This window comes from Plectropomus leopardus, chromosome 18, assembly GCF_026936395.1.
Source record: "Plectropomus leopardus strain MGB_pleo_1.0 chromosome 18, ASM2693639v1, whole genome shotgun sequence".
NCBI lineage: Eukaryota > Metazoa > Chordata > Actinopteri > Perciformes > Serranidae > Plectropomus > Plectropomus leopardus.
In genome coordinates, this window is record NC_142193.1 from 23,013,240 (window position 1) to 23,034,153 (window position 20,914).

At 40.5% G+C, this 20,914-nt stretch overlaps 1 protein-coding gene across 4 annotated transcripts in view; it reads right to left on the bottom strand.

Moving 5' to 3' along the window:
• Nucleotides 1-9,497: 9,497 nt before the first annotated feature.
• The window catches only part of elfn2b (extracellular leucine-rich repeat and fibronectin type III domain containing 2b), an 87,181-nt gene continuing 75,764 nt past the window's right edge, over nt 9,498-20,914 (bottom strand). For all 4 annotated transcript variants that reach the window (XM_088069216.1, XM_088069214.1, XM_088069215.1 and 1 more), the window contains one exon: nt 9,498-19,631. In XM_088069216.1, coding sequence (XP_087925342.1) covers nt 17,127-19,631 — 2,505 coding nt within the window. In that variant the 3' untranslated portion in view covers nt 9,498-17,126. The remainder of the gene's footprint in view (nt 19,632-20,914) is intronic.

Genomic DNA, 20,914 nt, shown 5'->3' on the forward strand with positions numbered 1-20,914 from the left:
GATTCCCTCATATAATTAAAATAGTTACACATTTAAAAATTTTGGATGAAGCTTTTCTGTAATTTCAGGTGAACATCAAAACTCAGTTTTAATTGAAGAATTTGAAAGCTACCTTTTCAGAGTAGCATTTTGATTGATGCAGAGGTAAATGTACTTGTTTTTTCTCCTGTCGGGGGTAAAACTGGGATTTCTTTGGTTGGAAAGGTTGGGATGGTTTCCACAGACATTGTCCACAGTTTCAAAGCAACTTTTTTATTCAGTTCAAATGAACACATTTCCTGTAGATTTGGATTGTCCAGAGTAACAATGGCACTGTTTCTGAAAAATGTTGCTGTTAAATTTTTCTCTTAGTGTACTTTCTGAAATATGTTGTAAACTGAGGGGGAAAAAAGTTCACCACTATGAGGCACTGTGAAGTCTTAAAGAAAATAATACAACTTTCCAAATATAAAGGCCTATTATGGACGGACAGTCGCAGACAGTTTGGTTGTTTTACTGTTGAATTTATGGTTTACAAAACAATAAAAATCCCTCTCCATGCATAAAAGTAGACACATCTTTGCACTGGAGTAGCTATCTTATGAGTTTACTACAATAAATGTTTTTTTCCATCATCAGGGCCTGTTATCGGTTGCCTTTTTTTTAAAATGTACTTAGTGATTAGATAAGTCCCATGCTCGCAATAATGCGACCACTACAAGTCTTTTTGCAAAGCAGCAAAACTGAAAACTCCTTGTAATAAATCCACTTGACATTCCAGGGAAAAAAATCATTGTGATTCTCCAGAGGAGAGCATATTTGTACTCATGCTAAAAATAAAAATGTACTGATAGCTCTGATGGAGCGTGCCTACTTTGTTCCCAATTATTTCACTGTATGATCTTGGAATCTGTGTGCAGTCATTGTTTACTGAGGAGAAAAGCATGTCGATTATTAAAGCTACCTGAGATCACAATTAAAAAATTTAAATAATTAATGAAGTTACTGCAGTGGTGCCACCTGCTGCTGTGCCACCTGCTGCTGTGCGACGACCACAGATATTTAACAAAGTTGAAGAAAAGGGAGCCAATGTTTTACATATGTTTGGTCAGTGTGAGACAGAGTCTGACCATTTTTTATATACTGAAAAGAAGCTGCAAATTACTATATATCCATACCAGCTAAGTTACATCACTTATCTCCAATAAACTTAAGAAAGAACTACGCATTCACTTAAAAACCAAGTCTGTGGACAATGGAATATAATACAGCACGTATATTTGTTTTTGTTATCTTAGAATGAGTCATGTATATTTATACAGGGAGTGGGTCCTCATTTATGTTCACCGCCATCTTTCTACCATAGCCCAGGTCAGACGAAACAAACACTGGCTCTAGATGGGGCCATTTGTTTCAGCTAACATAATTAGAAGCCATCTGTGATGTGCAACATCAGCAAAACACTGATTTGTAACATGGAACTACTTTAATCAGTGTCCTTACTGGTTTAAATCACAGGGTCCATTTGTTTGGAGAGAGAAGAAATCTCTGCAGATAATTCAGCTCACAGTGAAAACCTCCAGAATCTGCATCTTGAGTTACCAGAGGAAAAAGTTGAGCACACAATAACGTGGCAGGTGAGTTGCCCATCTCTGACATGCCAAATAGCATCAAAGAAACACTGCTTTGTAACAAGAAATTGCTTAATTTAGTGTTTTTACCTGTTAAAGTCGCCGGTCAGTTTGTTTTGGAGAGGAGAAGACCTCTGCAGATACTATGGCTCTTACCGAAAACCTCCTGAATGTCTGTAACAGACAAAAGGTGTGCACAAAAGAGCATGTTGTGGTAGAGCAGCCTGTTTCCGAAAAACCAAACAGCACGGAGAAACGCTTATTTGTGATGTGAAGCCACGTTATTATGTGTTTGATTTGTTTAAATCACCTGGTCCATTTTTTTTTTTTTGTAAAGGAAGACATCTCTGCAGATGAATCGGCTCCCAGTAAAACCCTCCTGAACAATGTGCACTGATGGAAATCTAACTGGGTGAGATTTCAGCTTGTTGCAATATGCAGTCCTCACCACCTGGTGCCACTAAATCCCCATAAATCACACACTCTGAAACTTAAAATTCTCTGAATTTAATTGATTCTCACTTACTCTAACTCTGCCACACATAACACATGCTAATTAAAGCTTGTGAGTTTAAATAGTTCAATTAAAACAGTCTCAAAATAAGATGAATATCATACCATTATTACACTCTCACACATACTGTCACACGCTCATGATCTGACACACACGTTTCTGGTGCTCATAGTTTTGTTACCTGTGAGTTCCTGCATCAAGTAGGTTACAGTCATTTTCTCCCAGCAGTGTGTGTGCATATGTGTGTATGTGTGTGTGTGCGCGCGTGTGTATGTGTGAGTGATATGTGTGAGAAAGGTCAAAGGGAGATTACAGTAAGTCTCACACTCTCTGGTCAATACAAGTTGTGGAGTTCCCACAGAATTTTGGAGGTCGGTTCTGTTCTCCCTTTTTTTTTTTTTTTTTTTTTTTTTAAATTTTTGGCACAGTACTTTGATCTTTTCCTCTTTCATGTCCGATTTTTTCTTTGTTCCTGTCTCTTTTTACATGTGTAAAGAACAAACACACACATTATATAGCAGCACAATAGGAGATATGGGCATGAAAGGGCACACAGAAATAGTAGACAGGATTAACTGTTTAGTTTGAAATGCAGAATGGATAGTCAAGGGTTAATCCAGCCCCCTAATCCTCCAGTGATAAAGAGCTTAACACGGATGGTTCAGAGTTATGGATATTTAGAAATGTGGGATATTTCTATAGCTGCTGAGTTTGGCTTACACAACTCTCAGCAGGGAGGTTGAGGCAACAATGAGCAGAGGAGGAGGTTGGTGCCGAGGAAGAACAGGGTCAGAGAGAGGAAGGGGAAGGGAGTGAATGATAAACCAGGAGGGAGGAGATCATGAGAAAGAGCAATTTGAGATGGACAAAGCATAACAATGGGGGCAAGAGTGGCATAGAAATAAGAAGAAGAAAAGACGAATGATGTCATCCAGCCAAAAATAGACCGGGACAGATAGCCAGCGTGGCTTATTTGACAGCCCTCAGGTGTAACACTCCTGGGTCTAAAGACAGTTTTTTACCATATGCAGTGAGATTTATTTTTATGGACTATTTGTATCACCAAAAAACACCTGCTTGTTCAATACAGGCACTTTTCAGTCACACACTAAATATTTCACATGAAACGGGTGGAAATCTTAGATAGAAACCCAGCTGTCATGATGGCACATACATTTTTAATGATTTCACCTCCATCAGATTACAAAAGTGGGGCAGACAGCCTTCTGCTTGCTCAGACGGTCCTTGTTGAGACAGAGAGGCTCAAAGAGACGCTAAAACTTTTACTGATTCACTGACCTTGTCCTCTCAAGTAAGGGTCTAATGTGCTGCAACATAAACAGGCACTTACAGAATATTATTGATCACTCAAAAGACTGCTTTCAAGAAGTGGAAGTGCCTTAAAGGTGCATTTTTTCTAATCGGCTGCAGGGCGAGAATCCACCACTGCAGAAAGAAGTCCACTTACATGCAAATCAATGAGAAAATGACCCTACTTCTCATTCGATTTATTACCTCAGTAAACATTTTCCTTTTGGGTTTATGGTCTCAATCTTTAGTTTAAAGTCTTCTTCAAAACAGTAAGATGTTCTTTTGAGAAATTATGGTCCAATTTAAAGTAAAATAGAGGATGAATCAGCGCATGCTATAAGGCGTGGTTACCTTGTGATTGACAAGTTGCTACCAATTAAACTACTTTTCCACAGAGTCTTACATAAAGAAAGAGACATCCTTGAATCAGTGGATACATTTTTTTGAGTGTCACAACCCCCATTAAATGATTCATTTAACTTTCAGAATTTAATTGGTTTGAAAACATTTGTATAGTCTAAGAGAGCTGCATGAATAAATCACTTTGTCCCTGGTCCCTTCTTTAATGCTGTTTCCAGTTATCTTTATACATCACCTCATTCCTCGACAGCTCCACCCTCTTGTCCAAATATTGTCACTTTCTGGCTCCAAAAAACCCAAGATGGTGATGGCTAAAATGAAATGCAAAACTCAATTTTCAGAATGGCATACTTCAAACCAATGGTGGCTTTAAACTCAGCTTTTATCAAGTTATATTTTGTACTTTATCATGCAAATAATGTAAAATATTGGATATGCAAAAGAAGTTCGATTTCTTATGGGAAAATGCTATGACATCACATTTTGCTCAACACGGTTAATCTCCATATGCACTATTCAAAGCTTCCTAGCATTATCATGTAGCTTTTAGTCAGACTTTTTATTGAATACTGTATTGAAAGGAGAACAGAGCAGAATCAGCAGGAGGACTTATCTCAGCTGAATCAGAGGCTCTTCTATCAAAGTCTTTATAGACTGTAGAGGAATAGCAGTGTGACTGAACCTCTAATCATAGAAATAGAGTTACAGCAGTATTATAGTTATTTTTCAAGCTGGTTTCACTTTAAATGGGGCAAAGTCAAATGACTAGACTTCCTCTCATGACACACAGACATGATTAACAGTTTAACCCTCGTGTAACAGAGTCCATTGCTCTCCTCCCTGTGTTATGGAATTTGTCGGAGCTGGTGTGAAAGTCTGCAACATACTCTGTAGACTGTCAGCCACATTACAAGGGGTCAATGCTGTATCATGCACAAATCTTTTTGCAAATAGAAGGTGGGAGCAGCATAATCAACAGACCCTTAGATCGCACGAATTTAAGGTTGTCACGCAATACGTCTGATAATTTCCCTAGAGATTTATTATGTTTTCTTTGCAAAAGATTGAGTAAGTTTGTGCAAATGATTTTTGTATGTGTGTGTCTGTGCACCAGAAAAGTAATCACTTGGATAAAAGACTTAAGCGGGGTTGTTTAATTGTTCTCATTACCTTGTAATTGTATGCTCATTTGAGTTTGGCTAACTATGGGATTGTTAAATTGGCTGCTAATACTAGCTAAATGTATGGTGGAGCATTATTTGGGTGTTCTCTTCAACTGGATTACCAGTCCTAATCTCTTTAAAATAATCAGCGTATAGTTTAATTTTCTGCCTGGTTTAGAATGTCTTTGTTTCCACTAAACTTTATATTTTGTGTGTTACCGTTTACAGCCTTTGTACATCAGCTTTTGCAACCACAGAGCGCAACACAGTGAGTGAATCCCAAACGATTCCTTTGTTGTCAAAACGTGTCCAACCAGCACTTTTAATGCTACCAGCAAAGCCCAGAGCCCCGGCCCTCTCTGCCTTCAGGTTCAGAAAAACTCTCTGCTTGTTCTCTGTCATCCTACTCATTAAATTTGTATGTTCAGCAAAGCGTTTGCTCACACCAGACTTAAACATCTGAGTCTCTATGGAGCCATGACTGAGGTGGACGTGGTTGTCATTTTCATGAGTCATCAAGTTTCGATCCCCCCCCCCCTTCGAGTACCCATCTGTGCCTGTGTACCAGGGCCCTCAAAATGCTGAGAGGTTTCAATGGAGTGTACAAGTGGCCAGTGGTGTGCGTATGTGTGTGTGTTGTAAGGGAAATCCCATAATCTCTCACAATAGAAAGTCCAGGTGATTTGCAACCCTAAGTGCATGAACAATTGAATTACAGGACCCAGTCAAGGGTAGAGTAGCACATATAGTATGTAGTATTTATTAGTACACAAACACACACACATATTCAAGTATTTCTATCTTTGCGAGGACCCTCGTGACATATTCGGTCTGTTCTCATTCTGATGGCCGGATGGAAGCAGTCGTGGCCATATGATACGCTGCTAGATTGTCTCAGGTTGAAATCTGCCAGTAATTACATAGCATAGGAAGTGCAAGGGTCATTATAGGGCGGTAGGAGGGGCAGTAGATGAGTCCCAGAAACCTTGGAGTGTCACCTTGGAGCCTGTTGTTTGATTCTCATCTAAATGTGAAGCCAAAACATGATGTCTTTTCCTAAACCTAATCACGTGCTTCTGCTGCCTAAACGTAACTGCCTATGACTTTGTTGCCTAATCCTAACAATGTACTTTTGTTGACTTCCCATTGTTGGTTGCAGCTTCCCGGTACATCAGCAGCTGATGCAGAAGGATACCTAGAAGGTAACATGTAAATGTGGAGGTCCACTTTCAAAGCAGCAATATGTGAAGACTTGGGATAAGAACTTGTTGACATAATGCATTCCCCTGCTCCTTACTCTAACTTTAACCATTGCAACTAAATGCCCAACCCCACTGCTAATCCTAACCCTAATCTAACTGTAATTCTACCCTGAACCCTAAAACCAAGTCTTAACCCTCAAACAGGGCCTTAAAGAAGTTAGGCCCTGCCAAAATGTACTCACTTTCCAATGTCCCGAAACTGATAGTAAAAAACTTGTTTCACTGCCATATTTCGACGGCAGTGTAGTGCTACATGTCAGCATGTGTCTTGACTAACTAATGAATCACAGTCACATTTTAATCATTTATAATAAAAAAAACATCTATTGCAGTGAATCAAAGAGACCGTGTACATATTTTTTTCATTACAAATTTATTGCAAATATAGAAATAGATCTTTTGTACAGAAATCGCAAAGGGAATAAATGTCAATATCAGCAACAAATAATCAAAGAAAGAAAAAAGCCAAAAATTGTTCCCATCATCCAAACCTTTGCTTTGTCTTTCCCTTTTGGTCTCTAAACATTTGTGTGTAGAGCTGAAACCAGAGGGGAGAGTCACAATAGATTTGAATAGAATATGACTGCGGGCCTTTTGATTCTATACAGTGACGGCCTTTTGATTTCAAGACCAAAAGACCTTCTGATACTGTCAGCCTGGCAAGAGTCCTATATTGATACAAATGTTACATAAATGGCCAAATAGGAACTAAAACCAAATGATACTTATGTGAGAATGTGGCCCTTGGCCTCATAGAGATCAAACAGATGTTGGTAATACTTTAGCACTTTTGTGATTATACTGTATATTAGATGGTTGTGTTGTTGCTTTTTAAGGGGATAATCATACTATTTATAATTATTGTCAGCTGATACAACCTGCAAGACAGTGAAACGTCTCTACTCTTAGTTCTTTTGTTGTTAAAAAAAATGATTTTGCAAAGGGAAAGAATATGTCACTAAAAAGAATAGAAAATATGTCACAGCAAAATAAATGCAATGGTTCAACCACTGAAACACTGTATATTAAAAATCTACGCTGCACTTTTCTCAGATATGTCCTGAAGCTTTATGGCATGTCACATTGTGCAGTGACATAGTGACATGTCTGAAGCTGTATCCTTAAGCCAAAGGAATTAGAGCTCAGCAGAAGTAACCGATTACTGACTGAGCAGGTTGGAATATACCTAATCCTTACTGAATAATAGTTTGATTTAGGCTCTGCATCATGTCTATTTAATAGTACATGTTTCTGCATCATGTGCATCATTGCTGCAAGGCCAAAACACTCTGAGCTTTTGAACCTATCAGTCCACAGACATTTAATTTCCGCAATGACTCGAGGATGGTCCCTCTCCCCTGCCGTCTCTCTGAACTGACAGCCAGTTTTGGAAGCCGCTGAGTTTTTCAATCTCTGGCACTGACAAGGCCAATCATTCTGGCTTTGGGAGTACCACAGTTCTGGATCGTGTGTTCGGAATAGCAATGGATGCCCAGCCTCTTCTATCTGCAAGCGCCGAAAACATTAACGCTGATCAGAATGATGGGCCTCTGACACTGAACTGCGTCTGCTCTCACTGCAATGGAACCTTTTAGGAAGTTTTGCCTCTGGATCTTGGGTTACAGATTAGCCTCCAGTGCCAATAAAATGTCTTTATCAGATTATAGTGCAATTTTAACCAATTAAAACATGACTCCACAAACTGGCAAATAATGTAATATAGCACTGCCATGTTGACAAGCTGAGGAGAAGACTTGGCCTCGAAGTAAATGCATTTCATTTTGTCTCTGTAACTGACATGGGGAGGCCTCTTTAGGTTTTGGCAAGGGCTGCACCACAGAGTAGACTATACATCTCATTTGGCGAGTCTGGTTTTATCACTGCAGAATGTAAACATGGCTATGACTTATGACTTGCTGTCATTGCACTGACCCTAATGCAATAACTATGTATCAGCAGAGCTGCAGTACTGGAGGTGTTATCAATGCATTATTGGGAGGGTGCCAAATGAAATGTACTCAAGCCTTTGCCTCCTTTAAAGGCTTTTCTCTGTCCAATGGAAGCAATTATACTTAATTTGTTTCTCTCTGTGGTCGTACTCATTCATTTCAGTTTCATTTATCTACAAACTAAAATGTTTTTGAGTGAATTTAAATGATCATCTTTTGACTATATTCATGTTTATAAGGACTTTAGTTTTGAACATATAATTTGAGTGTCTACAGCGGCGCAGCTATCTATTCTTTTCTCGTCTGGTCGAGATACTTTTCTTTGCACGCTAAAAGCTATTCAGCAGAAGACAGAGCGTATAATATAGTGTATAATAAAAGACCAATGATAAAAGGCTGATTTACAAGTGGCTGGATATAAGATGAATTCAATTAACTAGTTGGACAGAAAACCAGCAGGCTCTGAGAACAGAGGATGAGGAATGAAAATCACTGATTTAGCTAACAGCAAGTGGGCTGAGGCTGAAAGAGAAGCTCCTGATGCTGCATTGATTTGTGACTTTTAACTGATGGATTGAGATTAGGTTAAAACCATTAGGCAATCCACAGTGTGTGTTTGTGTGTGTGTGTGCGCGTGTGCGCTTGCATAACGCACTCGTATTTGTACATATATTGTCATTTATTATATCTTTAACTGGAAAAACTTGCAGAGTGTTTTTTTTCTATGCAGAAGATGGCTGAGTTAGAAAATAAAACTGCAAACTGTGACAGGGCCTTGCCTCAAGCCAAAGAAGAGATCTTTGCATGTCTGCCATGGAGAATCTTTGTAATGGAGAAGAACAGAGTGCGGTTTCTCGTAACAGATGGATGTAAACACCCACCAGCCTCAGACTTTTTTTTTACCACATCTTTGCACTGCACACTCACCAGCCTCTGGCTCAAAGAGTAGTGATGGTAGATGCAGTGTCAGTATATAATACAGTCACCCAAATGAAAACCAATAGGTAAGAATGTCAATAGAAAACGTCACAGAGAATAAAAAAACGTCTAAAAACCTAAATGTTCAAATCAAAGGTACTTGACAATATTTCAGCCCCTACAGTTTTTGTTTTCAATGTACGTCCACTCATTGTACACAACAATATATTTTTGTCTCTCAAAAAATACAGGGAGTCATGCAAATATAACAACTTTTCTTTTTATGTAGTACACTATGTTAAGCTTTCTCTGTTCTTAAACCTTTATAACATATATCATTGCAAGTACTAAAAGTCAATCCCTTGGTTCCCAATAACCATCCCACACCCACAAAAAAGAAAAACAAAAAACCCTAAACAAAATAAACAAAGACAAACAGCCAACTGAAAATAGAGAAACACACAGACATATCAAGAGATCAGGCTGAGTATAAAACATCCATAGAAGCATTTTTTTTTAAACCTTAGCATTTTTTTTCTTTTATCTAGTGTACAAAATTCACAGATATTTCACAGATTTTTTTAAGTCATTTGTCCATCTTTGGAAACTAAACCTTGCAGAGTTAATGCATAAGTGTAATTTAATATTTTTTGTGTGTGTATGTGTAAAAAGTGTTGAAAAACAGGGTCCAATCAGGTGGTGAATCTTAGCACAATTTGGCTTGCTTACTAACAGGATTTTCAAGTACTCTTCTGCTCTGAAAACGTAATAATTAGAGGATTCTTAACCCAAACCCTTTCTTTCAGCTCAAACAAAATCAAGACATCCAAAATCAAAGGGGAAGCTTGCTTAAGACAATGAATGTTCTAGGTCTTGCACTGTCATGCTTTTTTGTTGTTGTTGTTTGTTTGTTGTTTGTAAAATGAATATGTAAAAACAGTCCAAGAGTTGAAGATGTGTTGTGGCGTACATTCTGGTGGAGACTTTTAGCTGTCAGGGAACGCTTTCAACACAAACATACAAGGCTATTCATTTCTAGATTTCTTCAAACTCATATTTAGAGTGCTTGGCAGTTGTAAAGGCAGCTTTGGCAGAGCTCAGAGCTGCCTCATGAAAGAGTGACCAAGAAATCAGTCACACCAAGACATATTTCATTTGTCTCAACTGACTTCCTTTTTCAGTCTTTAGATAAATACAATTTCACATTAGTGCAACATTAAAAAATGGCATGCGTTTAATTTTTTATCACATTGTGCCTTCTGTGGCTATCATGAGGGGACAGACAGTATAGTTTCCCATTTGTCAAATTTGGCACATTATCCACACAGGCTAATCTCCCACACAGCAAGCTAATGGACTTAATAGACTATTAGACAAAAGGTCTAAAGATACCAAATGAAAGGATTTGCAACCCACTGTCAGTGTTAATACCTGCCTGTCACCTGCCTTAAAATGAAGTGGAAATGAAGCTGTCCTCCTTAAGGATTTAAAGGAGGGCTGCTTTCAGTTGTCAGAAATGCTTAAGTTTTAAAATATTTTGTTAGTACTGTTCCCACAATGTGCTTCTGTTATATATATGTGTGTGTGTGTGTGTGTGTGTGTGTGTGTGTGTGTGTGTGTATGTGTATGTGTTTGTGTGTTATGGTTCATTTGCAGCAGAGCACTGAATCACGCATGGTAAGTTTTAGTGTAGCCATGCAGCTTCCACATCTTTTATCCCAGATGTCTGCCTGCTATCAGACAGAAATCCTTCCCTTGTTGCTCTCTTCTCTTTGAAGACCTTGCCCATTACCTGCCTTTCAGGAAAAGAGTCATTTTAGTTTAGTCAGACTGTGACTCATTTCTGAGTCACCTCTTTATTTTCCATTTTCGCCGTCTACTCTTGTTCTATGTGTGTGAGGGGGTGGTGGGTGGAGGGGGGATTAGAGTAAGAAAAATCTTTCAAAATATGCCTACACATTCTCATCCCCAGGTTGTCAAATAGGGCAGCTTGGTTAGCGGTCCTTGGCCTCTGATACCAACGTAACCTTTTAGCAACTGAAGGAGACACACACCTTTCAGCTAACTCGAATGTCAACCTAACCGTGGCAATGATGTAGCATAAAGAGCAAGAAAGTCCACTTAGGTTGGGAGGGACGGGCGGTGGATCGGTCAAACAAACACAGGACTTTCACCCAGGAGACAGCTGTTTACGTCCTGTATGAAACCAATGTCAACATTGAGTTTTTTTCATACAGGTATAATAACAACTAGATACCAGACCCCAAGATGGTGCTGATTAAATCTAATGCAACTGATCTCCAGACTCACAGGCCAAAAATTTTCTCTAGCGTCTTGGTTTACTTTTGTCATAGTCAGCCCACTGAATATGCACAGTAGAGTTTCACCCACTGGCTCCGCCCACAAGTTCCCACTTGGCTCATGGACTTCACATTGTGATCCCATCACCGATTTTGAAATCGGGAGGAAAATTTTGCAAATATAAAATCTCCATGTTACAAAAAATCATAATAGAACAGTCATAATTGACCTTGTTTTCAGTTCAAGATGTCCTGTCATGGGTTTGACAGATGTGACTGTGGTCTATGGGAAAAATGCTTTTTTTCGCTGAAATTCTGCAAGTGGCCTAAGGGAAAAATTGGAAACAAGGCTTAGCTGCTTTAATGGGGGCCTCTTTTTCTCTTTATGTACCATCATTAATGTCACATCACATTCGTGTCATGTCATATACACCACATAACACAATCATTAACTTACTCACATAAGTAAAGTTATGTAACAAACATACTTGTTTTAACCCAAACAATGGTCTTTTTCTGAAATTAATTAAGATCCTGTGAACACGGAAGTTTATTTTGAAAGGTAACCTGTACCCAAAACTGCCATGTCAACCCTGAGCATCAAAAAAATGATGCTAGAGGAGTGCCTTTGGGTCATAGTTTCAAGCGTAAGGCCACTGACCAAGCTACTTAGCTGGGAGTGAGAATGTCTTTGCTGTTGGTGTTAACGAGTCAACATGGTTTATTATCTTTTCAATTCCTACACATCCCTCTTTCTGCCTTTACCTCCCTATTGCTTCCTCCCTCTGGGTCTCGATCTACTAGCCCATTGCTACTAGTTAGTACGTTTATATATTATTTCTATGATGTGGGAAAAATAGTATTGTATATTGTTATATGCTAGATGATGAGACTTGTTAAAGGGCATGGATTTTTTATAAAGACAGATTCTGCGTTTTAAATCTACTGGGTTATGCACATTTTACTTCTTCCTTATCAGACGATGCAGTAAATGATCAGGAAAAAGATTGTCTAGAAAAGCGTATCCTTAGTTGACCCTTAAATTAGTATGACTACTCACAAAAGGAATATCTCACTCTGACTGAGATTGCTTCAGTGACAAACCACATGGGTAAAAAAAGTGCCATGTGTCAAGGGAGGACTGGGACTTTGTACTGTGGTCTTTGCTAATGGAAGCATTTAACTCCTTTAGTAATTTAGAAACTGGTTAGACATAAACCCACGCCCCATTTCGGGCGATGATTCATTATTTAAGAAACCAGAGTTTAATTAGGCCAGGCTTTTAAATGTAAGAGAGCATCAAAGGATTAACATATTAGAAACTGAAAGCATCTGTGATTTTGTGTCGGTATACACAGATTGGGGAAGCAACCCTAGCCAGCCTCCCACAAAAAACGGATTAAACATTAATAGCACATTAGATGGCTTTCTCACGTCTGGCTTTCCTGTGGCTCTGAGACAAACAACAAGGACGGTGCTACAAAAAGGACCATTGATGTCCGAGCGAGCCATCCTCGAGGGGTTCAGCGAGGATATGAGCTGAAAAGGAAGAGAGGGGTTTTTTTGTTTGATGCTAGCTTTGTGGGACAAAAAACAGGTATTTTGATCTCAGTAATGTTTTGAGATTTTAATAATTCAGTTGGTAAGTTATTTGAGCTGGCTATTACCCGAGAGTATACTTTATGGAAAGCATCAATTCTGTAGAGTGACAATTGAAGAAGTAAACTTCCCATAACCACAATATAACTGTAAAACTTTATCAGCCACTGCTTAACCTCCGAGGCCAACTACCACAATTGTTTAGTCTACACCAATGGTAATTGCTTTGCTTTAGGGGAACAAGCAACAATACAGACTAGAAGTTAATTTGGGAGTGCACTTGCAAAGAAAGTTTCTCAGCATCTCAAGTATTCATACCTGTTTCTGCCGTTTTTTTGACCAACTCATAGGAAGGATCATTTATCAAATTTGAATTCTATGTCCTCATTTCCAGTTTGCCATGACTCCCTTTTGTTTATTTGGCAGCAGATTTTCAAGTAATTATTAATGATGAGAAACACAATATCTCGTCTAACAATAGCACTCATTTGAGCTATGGTAAAATCACTGTTTGCAAATCATTAGTCAGACTGGCACCTCTCCCACCAGCATTGACAATGTTCTCTATTGGGCCAGTAATGCTTCATCATCATCATCACATAGATTCATTCAAACAAATGGTTGAATTAAATCTGAGCAGAAGAGCATTTGAACAAACATCTGTCCACCCTGAAAAACTATTTTCTGAAAAATACATTGGTGCGTTAAATATGTCAATGAAAATAGAAAATGTATGAAATTAAAAATTGTCCATGAAAACAGTAATAATCAGGATTTTCTGTCACATTATATCTTGTCCGATAGATGAACATAAATGGCAGCTGAAATGATCCTGATATCACTGAACATTTACACTTATCCTCAGTGTCCATTTCTGTAAACTTATGGCAGTTGAGGATCTGGGGAGTTAAACGTGCCACGTTCCTTCTGTGTGATTAGGTACCAGCAAAGAAAATCCTTTCCTCTGATTTGTCTGAGTCGATCACAGTAACAAGTTCCAAGTTCCACATGGTGCTTTATCATATAAAGAAGGCCGATGAGGCGGTGCATCCCAGACACTCTATAACTAAAAGACAACAGTGAGGTTCTTGGATTTATGTGGTCCAGTCAATCGTAAACACTCGGGGCAGAACACTGACTCCAAGGGGAATGACCTCTGACCCTGACTGTATGCACACATCTTAATAAAACTAGGAGAAGGAGACAGAGATAGAGGTTTTATGACAACAAAGAGGGAGGAAGAAATAAACAGATCAATATGGAGATACTATTACACACCACCCTCTCATATTTGCATATTCAGTCCTGTTCAACCTGCATTTATTCAGCCAAAAGCATGCTAAGAGAATGGACTGCTCCAAAAAAAAAGAAGAAGAAGAAAAGCAGTGTTGAGATGTGCTGTGCAGAGCCAAGTCCTACCTGCAGTAAAGGCAATTTCTCACTTTTCTCTTTTAATAAAACATGACAGGACATGTCTAAAACCAAACCCATAACCCACTGGACTCGCGGGAGCAGTGACGGTAGTGGTGGGTGGGACAAATGAACATCATGTAGTTAAGATGTGAGGATCAAAGCAGAGATAAAATGTTGCTAAATTTAAACTTTTAACTATAACTTCTTTCCTTGTCAATATAGCCCTGAACAAAAAGTGGAGCAAGGACCACTGATTCAATTTTCACATTTTAAGGGTTCTCAGATTGTGTATGTTAGCTGATGAGGCGAAAAAATCAAACGCTACACAGCACTTTGGATAAGCAGGATGCCTTTTGTCAGAATGCCAGGCAATAACACTATCATTTAGGAAAATCACATTGTTTCAATTGAAAAGGCCAGGTGGATGGATAATACAAGAATGGAGATTAGATTATGGCTGTGTTAGCAAGAGGCACTGTGCTACTGTGGTATATCTGATCATCACGGTCATGTGATGCACATCTGGGAAAATACAAGGAACATATTTGTACATTTGTCCATGCCATTACTAATCTAATATTGTTTAGACTCTGACAAACAGACAATGGGCAAGATGTGACAACTATTAATTTAAGTCAGTTTGGGCACATAGAATATAATCTGACAAGGCATGCCAACACGCACTTACACTGACCACTGTGTACCACACAGCCACACACACACAATCATGAGGCTTAAAGTGCAAGCAAACATGCCTGTCACAAGTCGGCTAATTAAGTTATCAATAGACAACAATAGCATTAATTTTCAGAAGAGACAGGTTGGCAATAATTAGAAGTGTCCTTTTCCTCTGTGCCTCATTCCAGTTTTAATGTCAGAGAAAGGATTATGAATGTACTGTGGTGAATAGAATGATGCAAAGAGATTTCCCCATAACCTGCTTGAAATCTACTTAACATCCGTAGTGGCAGCAGAAAATTATTTATATTCTTGCTTGTCTTGCCTTTTTCTCTTTTATATCCCCTCTCACTTTCAATTTGTCTTTGTCCCTGTCACATGTGGGTCACATCTCTCATGCTTCTTTGTAAGGGGATTGTGTGAGCTCATCTGTCACGTAGTTAAATTTCCCTGTTGTGCAGGTAAGTAGCATCTAATTACCTTCATGAAGGGAATATTATTTTGCCCTCTGTACTTCATTAAATTACTGTAACAATTGTGATCATTACTTGGGCAAATGCTGTTTGGGACAGTTTAGGACTTCTGTGGGACACTGTCTACACCACTCACTGAACCAAGCAAGAGCGGTTAGTTGGAAAGACGTATTGAACAGTTCAAAGTGCAACCAAGCATTATTAGAGTCTTAGGTTCCATGCAGTCTTTCCCTCATGGTTTATTGGCCCGTTCTCATTCCCAGATTGTCAAAAACTGAGACTTTGCCACAGCTTTTGGTGTGCAATACAGACACTAAAGGTACTCATGGCATCTATGAGATGCACCAGGCTTTCAACTAATTCCAATGTAAACCAATTTGGGTCAGTGTTAGATGCTCAGATCAACTGATGTAGTATAAAGAGTGAGAAAATCTGTGTAGAGTGCATAGAGTAGGGGGTAGGGGGTAGGGGTGGTGGATGAGTCAAACAAATTTAGTCAGGATACCACTGTAAGTGTCCCATGTAAGATTAAAAGTTAGTGCTATAAGTCAATGCTGTTTTAACATACCATTACATAAATTACATTTTTGTGTGGTGTATTTTTTTTTTTTTTACACAACACATGGTGTTTATTTCTGAAGTCAACCAAGTACTTTTGTTGCCTAAACCTAACCATGACCACTGGGCAATTTTAACCATGTGTTACAACAAGATTCACCACAGAAACAGTTGTATGTCATACACAGTTATAGGGTGCCTTTGGCGTTGGTATCACGTAATGGGCACGAGAAGAGTCAGTATTTGACAACCTTGGAGCGCTGGTATTTGACAGCCCAGGATGAGAACGTGCTGGATATTTCATGCTGCAAGCCCACATGACTATTTTCCCATTGTTCATTTGTTTCCAATTTCTCTGTTCTTTTCAGTGTGAGATGCTATTGAAATGCAAATACCTCAGCCACGTGAAGGATCTCATGGAAGAGAGATGGGGTCTGCATTTGACAGATCTCTTCACCAAACAGTATGTTGTCACTTGTAACAGAGCACAGATCCCACCTGTCATAGTCTGCCTTCGCTTAGAAATCTAAACATTTCTGCAAAATGAAACAGTATCCAATAACAAATAGGAAAAAACACATTGGATCCCACAACCTTTAAATGAAGAATATCAGCATTTACCTTCTGTGATTACCCATAGATAAAAACATGGCACTGATAAAGACGGTCCATAGGATCACAAAACATGATCACTGAAAGAGTACTAAATTACAGAGTTGGCATTTGCTCCCTGTGCTATAAATAAAACCCCAAAACACGCAATGAGAATGATACAGAAATGGTGCTACAGTGAAGTGTAAAATAGAACACCATGACTCTCATATCCCAGGCACAGTTTCACAGTCCTTGCTTTAGCACAATATTCTATACACCTAGCATGCCAAAAAAACCCAAAGGCAAAATTTTGTCCTATTTTATTCTCCCCATGATCTTCACATTGTTTCTCTGGCCCACAGGCCATTCAGGAAAAGGAGTATCCAAACTCTCCTTACCACAATGCCTATCTCTGGTCCCCCAGTCACAGCTTCTGCTGTGCTGACACCCCCTTCCAGTAATCAAGGATGTCATGCAAGTCCTCACCTTTCGCAAACTGCACCTTTTTTCTAAGGGCATTTCCAGCCGTCACATAACATGCCTCATCACGCTGGCCTTTCCGGTAGGGACGAAAGCGCTCCCAGATCCGCAGTGAGCTCTCTGAGGAGTACTCTGGGCTAGAGGAGTAGCCAGAGTAACTGGAATGGTGGCGGGCAGGCGAAAGCTGGGAATAAGACGCTGCATCCCTGCGGGAGCGTGTCAGGGGCTTTAGGAAGGAAACCCTCTGGGCTGGGGAGCCTTGGTGGGAGCCTTCATAATATAGAGCTGGGACGGAGTGGCGGTGCTCCGAGCAGTGGTAGTCCTGCTGCACCTCCAGCTGCTGCTGCTGCTGCTGTTGTATTTGTTGCTGTTGATGGTAATGGTGTTGCTTCTGGTTGTCCTGATGTTGGGCACCAACACCACCACTGTCGCAACCACCACCACCCCCTCCACCGCAGCTCCCACTCCCCACTAAAGGCAGCCTCTCTAGGGGCTCCCCACAGCCCACGGGACTGGCACGGTCTGGGTACTGCTGCTGCTGCTGTTGATTACAGGCATCTGGGCTCCGTGGCTCAGGAACGTCCAGGCTATATACCCTGGCCCCACCACGATCTCTGTCCCGACCCATGGAGCCACAAGAGGTGGTGCTGCACTGTTTCTTGACAGCATTTACAATAACCACAGCTGCATCTGCACTCATTTGCCGCTGAATGGGGCGTACAGCGGTGGCTGGTGGAGGGGGCCTGTAGGGGGGAGTGACAACAAAACCACCACCACTGATGCCTGGGCGCTCAGAGAGAGGGGTATTCAAGGCAGGGAGTGGAGGCGGAGGGGGTATTTTGTTAGGAGCCATGACTTGGCACGTCTCTGTCACCCCTTGGGAGAGTGGGATTAGGCCACGAGTAAGGGAGGACGTGCTGGTGGGAGGAGGGGAGGTGGGATTGGAGCCAGATATAGGGTTAGTGGAGGCCCCTGAGGCAGCAACTGCTGCTGCATCCAGCTTCAGTGCATCAATGCAGTTGTTAATGATCTGGTTAACCTTGTCCACTTCCATGGCGATGGTGGAAATTTCTGATGCTGAGCCATGTCCGTCATCATCCGAGTCCTCCCCAACATCAGTTCCATCATCATCTCTCATATCTATACCACCATGCCCACCATCTCCCATCCTCTCCATCCCTGCCCCTCCAGTTCTTATATCCATATAGTTTCCCTTACTTGTAGCCATGGCCTCTGAAAAGGCTGTAGCCATCTTTTCCACTTGCGGAATTGAGGAAAGTCTGGAGGAACTGGTGTTGGCTGAGTGAAGCATTCCCGAGCTTGAGGATGCAGACATGGGAAGTTTGCCTCCATGGTGGTGCTGATACTGATGATGTTCTCTGGACTGCTCCTGAAGCTTGTGGACTGCCGATGGATCATTTGCCACTGCGGCCGCCACCTCTGGTCCATAGCGCATTTCTAGTATAGTTTTCTTGACACAGATGGACTTCTTCTTCTCATCATGCATCCGTTTCTTACGTAGACAGTAATAGACAAAGCCTAAAACAATGAGCATGCCAAAAAGGCAGCCAACAATGGTCATTATGTAGTGAGTAGTGGTGGAAGGTGTGGGGAGCATGTCATCTTGATTTTGAGCCCGAGTGGAAAACTGGATGCAGGTGTGGTTGTAACGTTGAGAGTTGCGGATGGATGCTACACAAAAAGTATAATTGGTGTGCGGCTTGAGCTTGCTGAGGGTAATCATCTCCTTCTTGTTCTTCAAATTCATGACATCAGACACATATGTGTGGTTGTATTGTGTTAGAATGTACATTTTGCTGTAGGGCCTTGGAATCTGCACAAGGAGAGAGGCGGATGACAAAGCGACATGATGGAGCTTGATGCTGGGAATGAAGCTGTGTTCTGTGGATGAGGAAGAGGTGGTGGGCTGGTGGTATGGCCCAACACCATTAAACATCTCTGGCCCGATCCCAGAAGGACCATCCAGATCTGGTGGGAGAGAAGTCATCCCCGGAATCATCACTCCATCTCGGCAGTGATGATACAAAATGTTTTTGGCATTCCGACCAGCATGCCCAGCAGCAATGAGTAAGGGGTAGCCAAACATTTCGCGGGGTGTCTCACATTGGAGGCGGTCATAGGTGTGTGTGACATTGTTGAAGGACTCCAACCAGATGAGGAAGCTATAAAGGTCACAACCACAATGGAACGGATTTGCTGCCAGTTCGCACACCATCAGCCGACTGAGAACTGTGAATGTGGCTGGGTCAACGCGGGCCAGTTTGTTGGAGGACAGGTCAATGCTGCTGAGGCTGGGACACTCCCAGAATGCATTGCTGGCAATAACCTCAATAAGGTTGTGTTGGAGGAAGAGGCATTGCATGCGTCCGAGCCCTCTCATCATACCCTCAGTTATGTTTGTCATCTTGTTGTAGCCCAGTTGAAGAACCTGAGGAAAACACAAAAGTAGCATTGAGGCATTTTTATTTCTTTTGTTACATTGTGTGCTCAATTGTAGTTGTAATTTTTACTAATTATATTAAAATGTGAATTCAAATTTAAGGGAAATGTCTGTATTTTTCAACCTGAAACCTATTTCCCTATGTTTTTGTGTCTAAGTGACCAATGGAGACAACAATTTTTAAAATTGGTCCAGTACTGGGCTGTGCTACAGCCACAGCTGCAAAAGAATGTAAGCCATATGGGCAATTGTGTACTGTCAATTTAAATCATTTAAAAATAACAGTTTTGCCACTGAGATGTCGTTAGAAGTTTCTGAAAACATTACAGACCCTACTGAGAGATGAAATGTTTCTTCTTACCTTTAACTGGTCTATTTGTTATTATGACCAAGTCTTACCCGAGACATATTTTTTTTGAAATTTTGCAAGGGCTGACCATTGACTGTATATAAAGGCTGACAGACAGGCCATAAGCCCTGCCCCCTCAATGCTTGCAGCTGCAACATGTGCCAAACTAAAAACTCAAAATGTCATTTTAGGTAGTTCTCGTAACCCTGATGTATGTTCAAGTGATCGTTCTTCTGAAAAATTTTGTTTTAATGAGTTTCATAATTTCATAAAAAAAGGGGATTTTTGGCCACGATAGACAGCTGTGTCAGCCTATCTGCGTGCTCGCATCAAGAAACGCTGCTTGCAATTGGTCAGATGGCTGTTTTGGCAAAACTCCTCTACTGCGAAGATGGCTACTGTCCAGACTCTGGTTCCTAAATAACGTCACCAGCAGATGGCAGATGGCAGCGGCCATATCCAGGAAATTTTGACTTGACTCAAGTATAATGGGGGTAGGCAGTAACGTGTCATCCATCTTTATATTCAGTCAATTGGGCTGACTTGTCGCAGGAAAACAATGGTGGAAACCTTGACAAACACTAACAAACAGACAAGATCAGCTAAATGTCAGGGAAAACATTCTGTTTCTTTGTAATGATCCTTTCCCTATTGTTGTCAGACTCTTATACTAACAATCTGAGTCTGTCAGTGGCAAAAACAAGCACTTTTAGTGGATAGAAATTCTTTACAATTGCACATAGGGATAACTTTTCAGCCTGCAGCACTCTCACTGACTGAACCAATACTGGACCAATTTTTCAAAAATCATTTTTGTCATTTGTGACTTAGACACAAAAACATAGGGACATGGGGTCCAGATTGAAATGAATGTCCAAGTCCTAGGTCTAAATATATTGCAAACTACAGCATATTCTTGAGT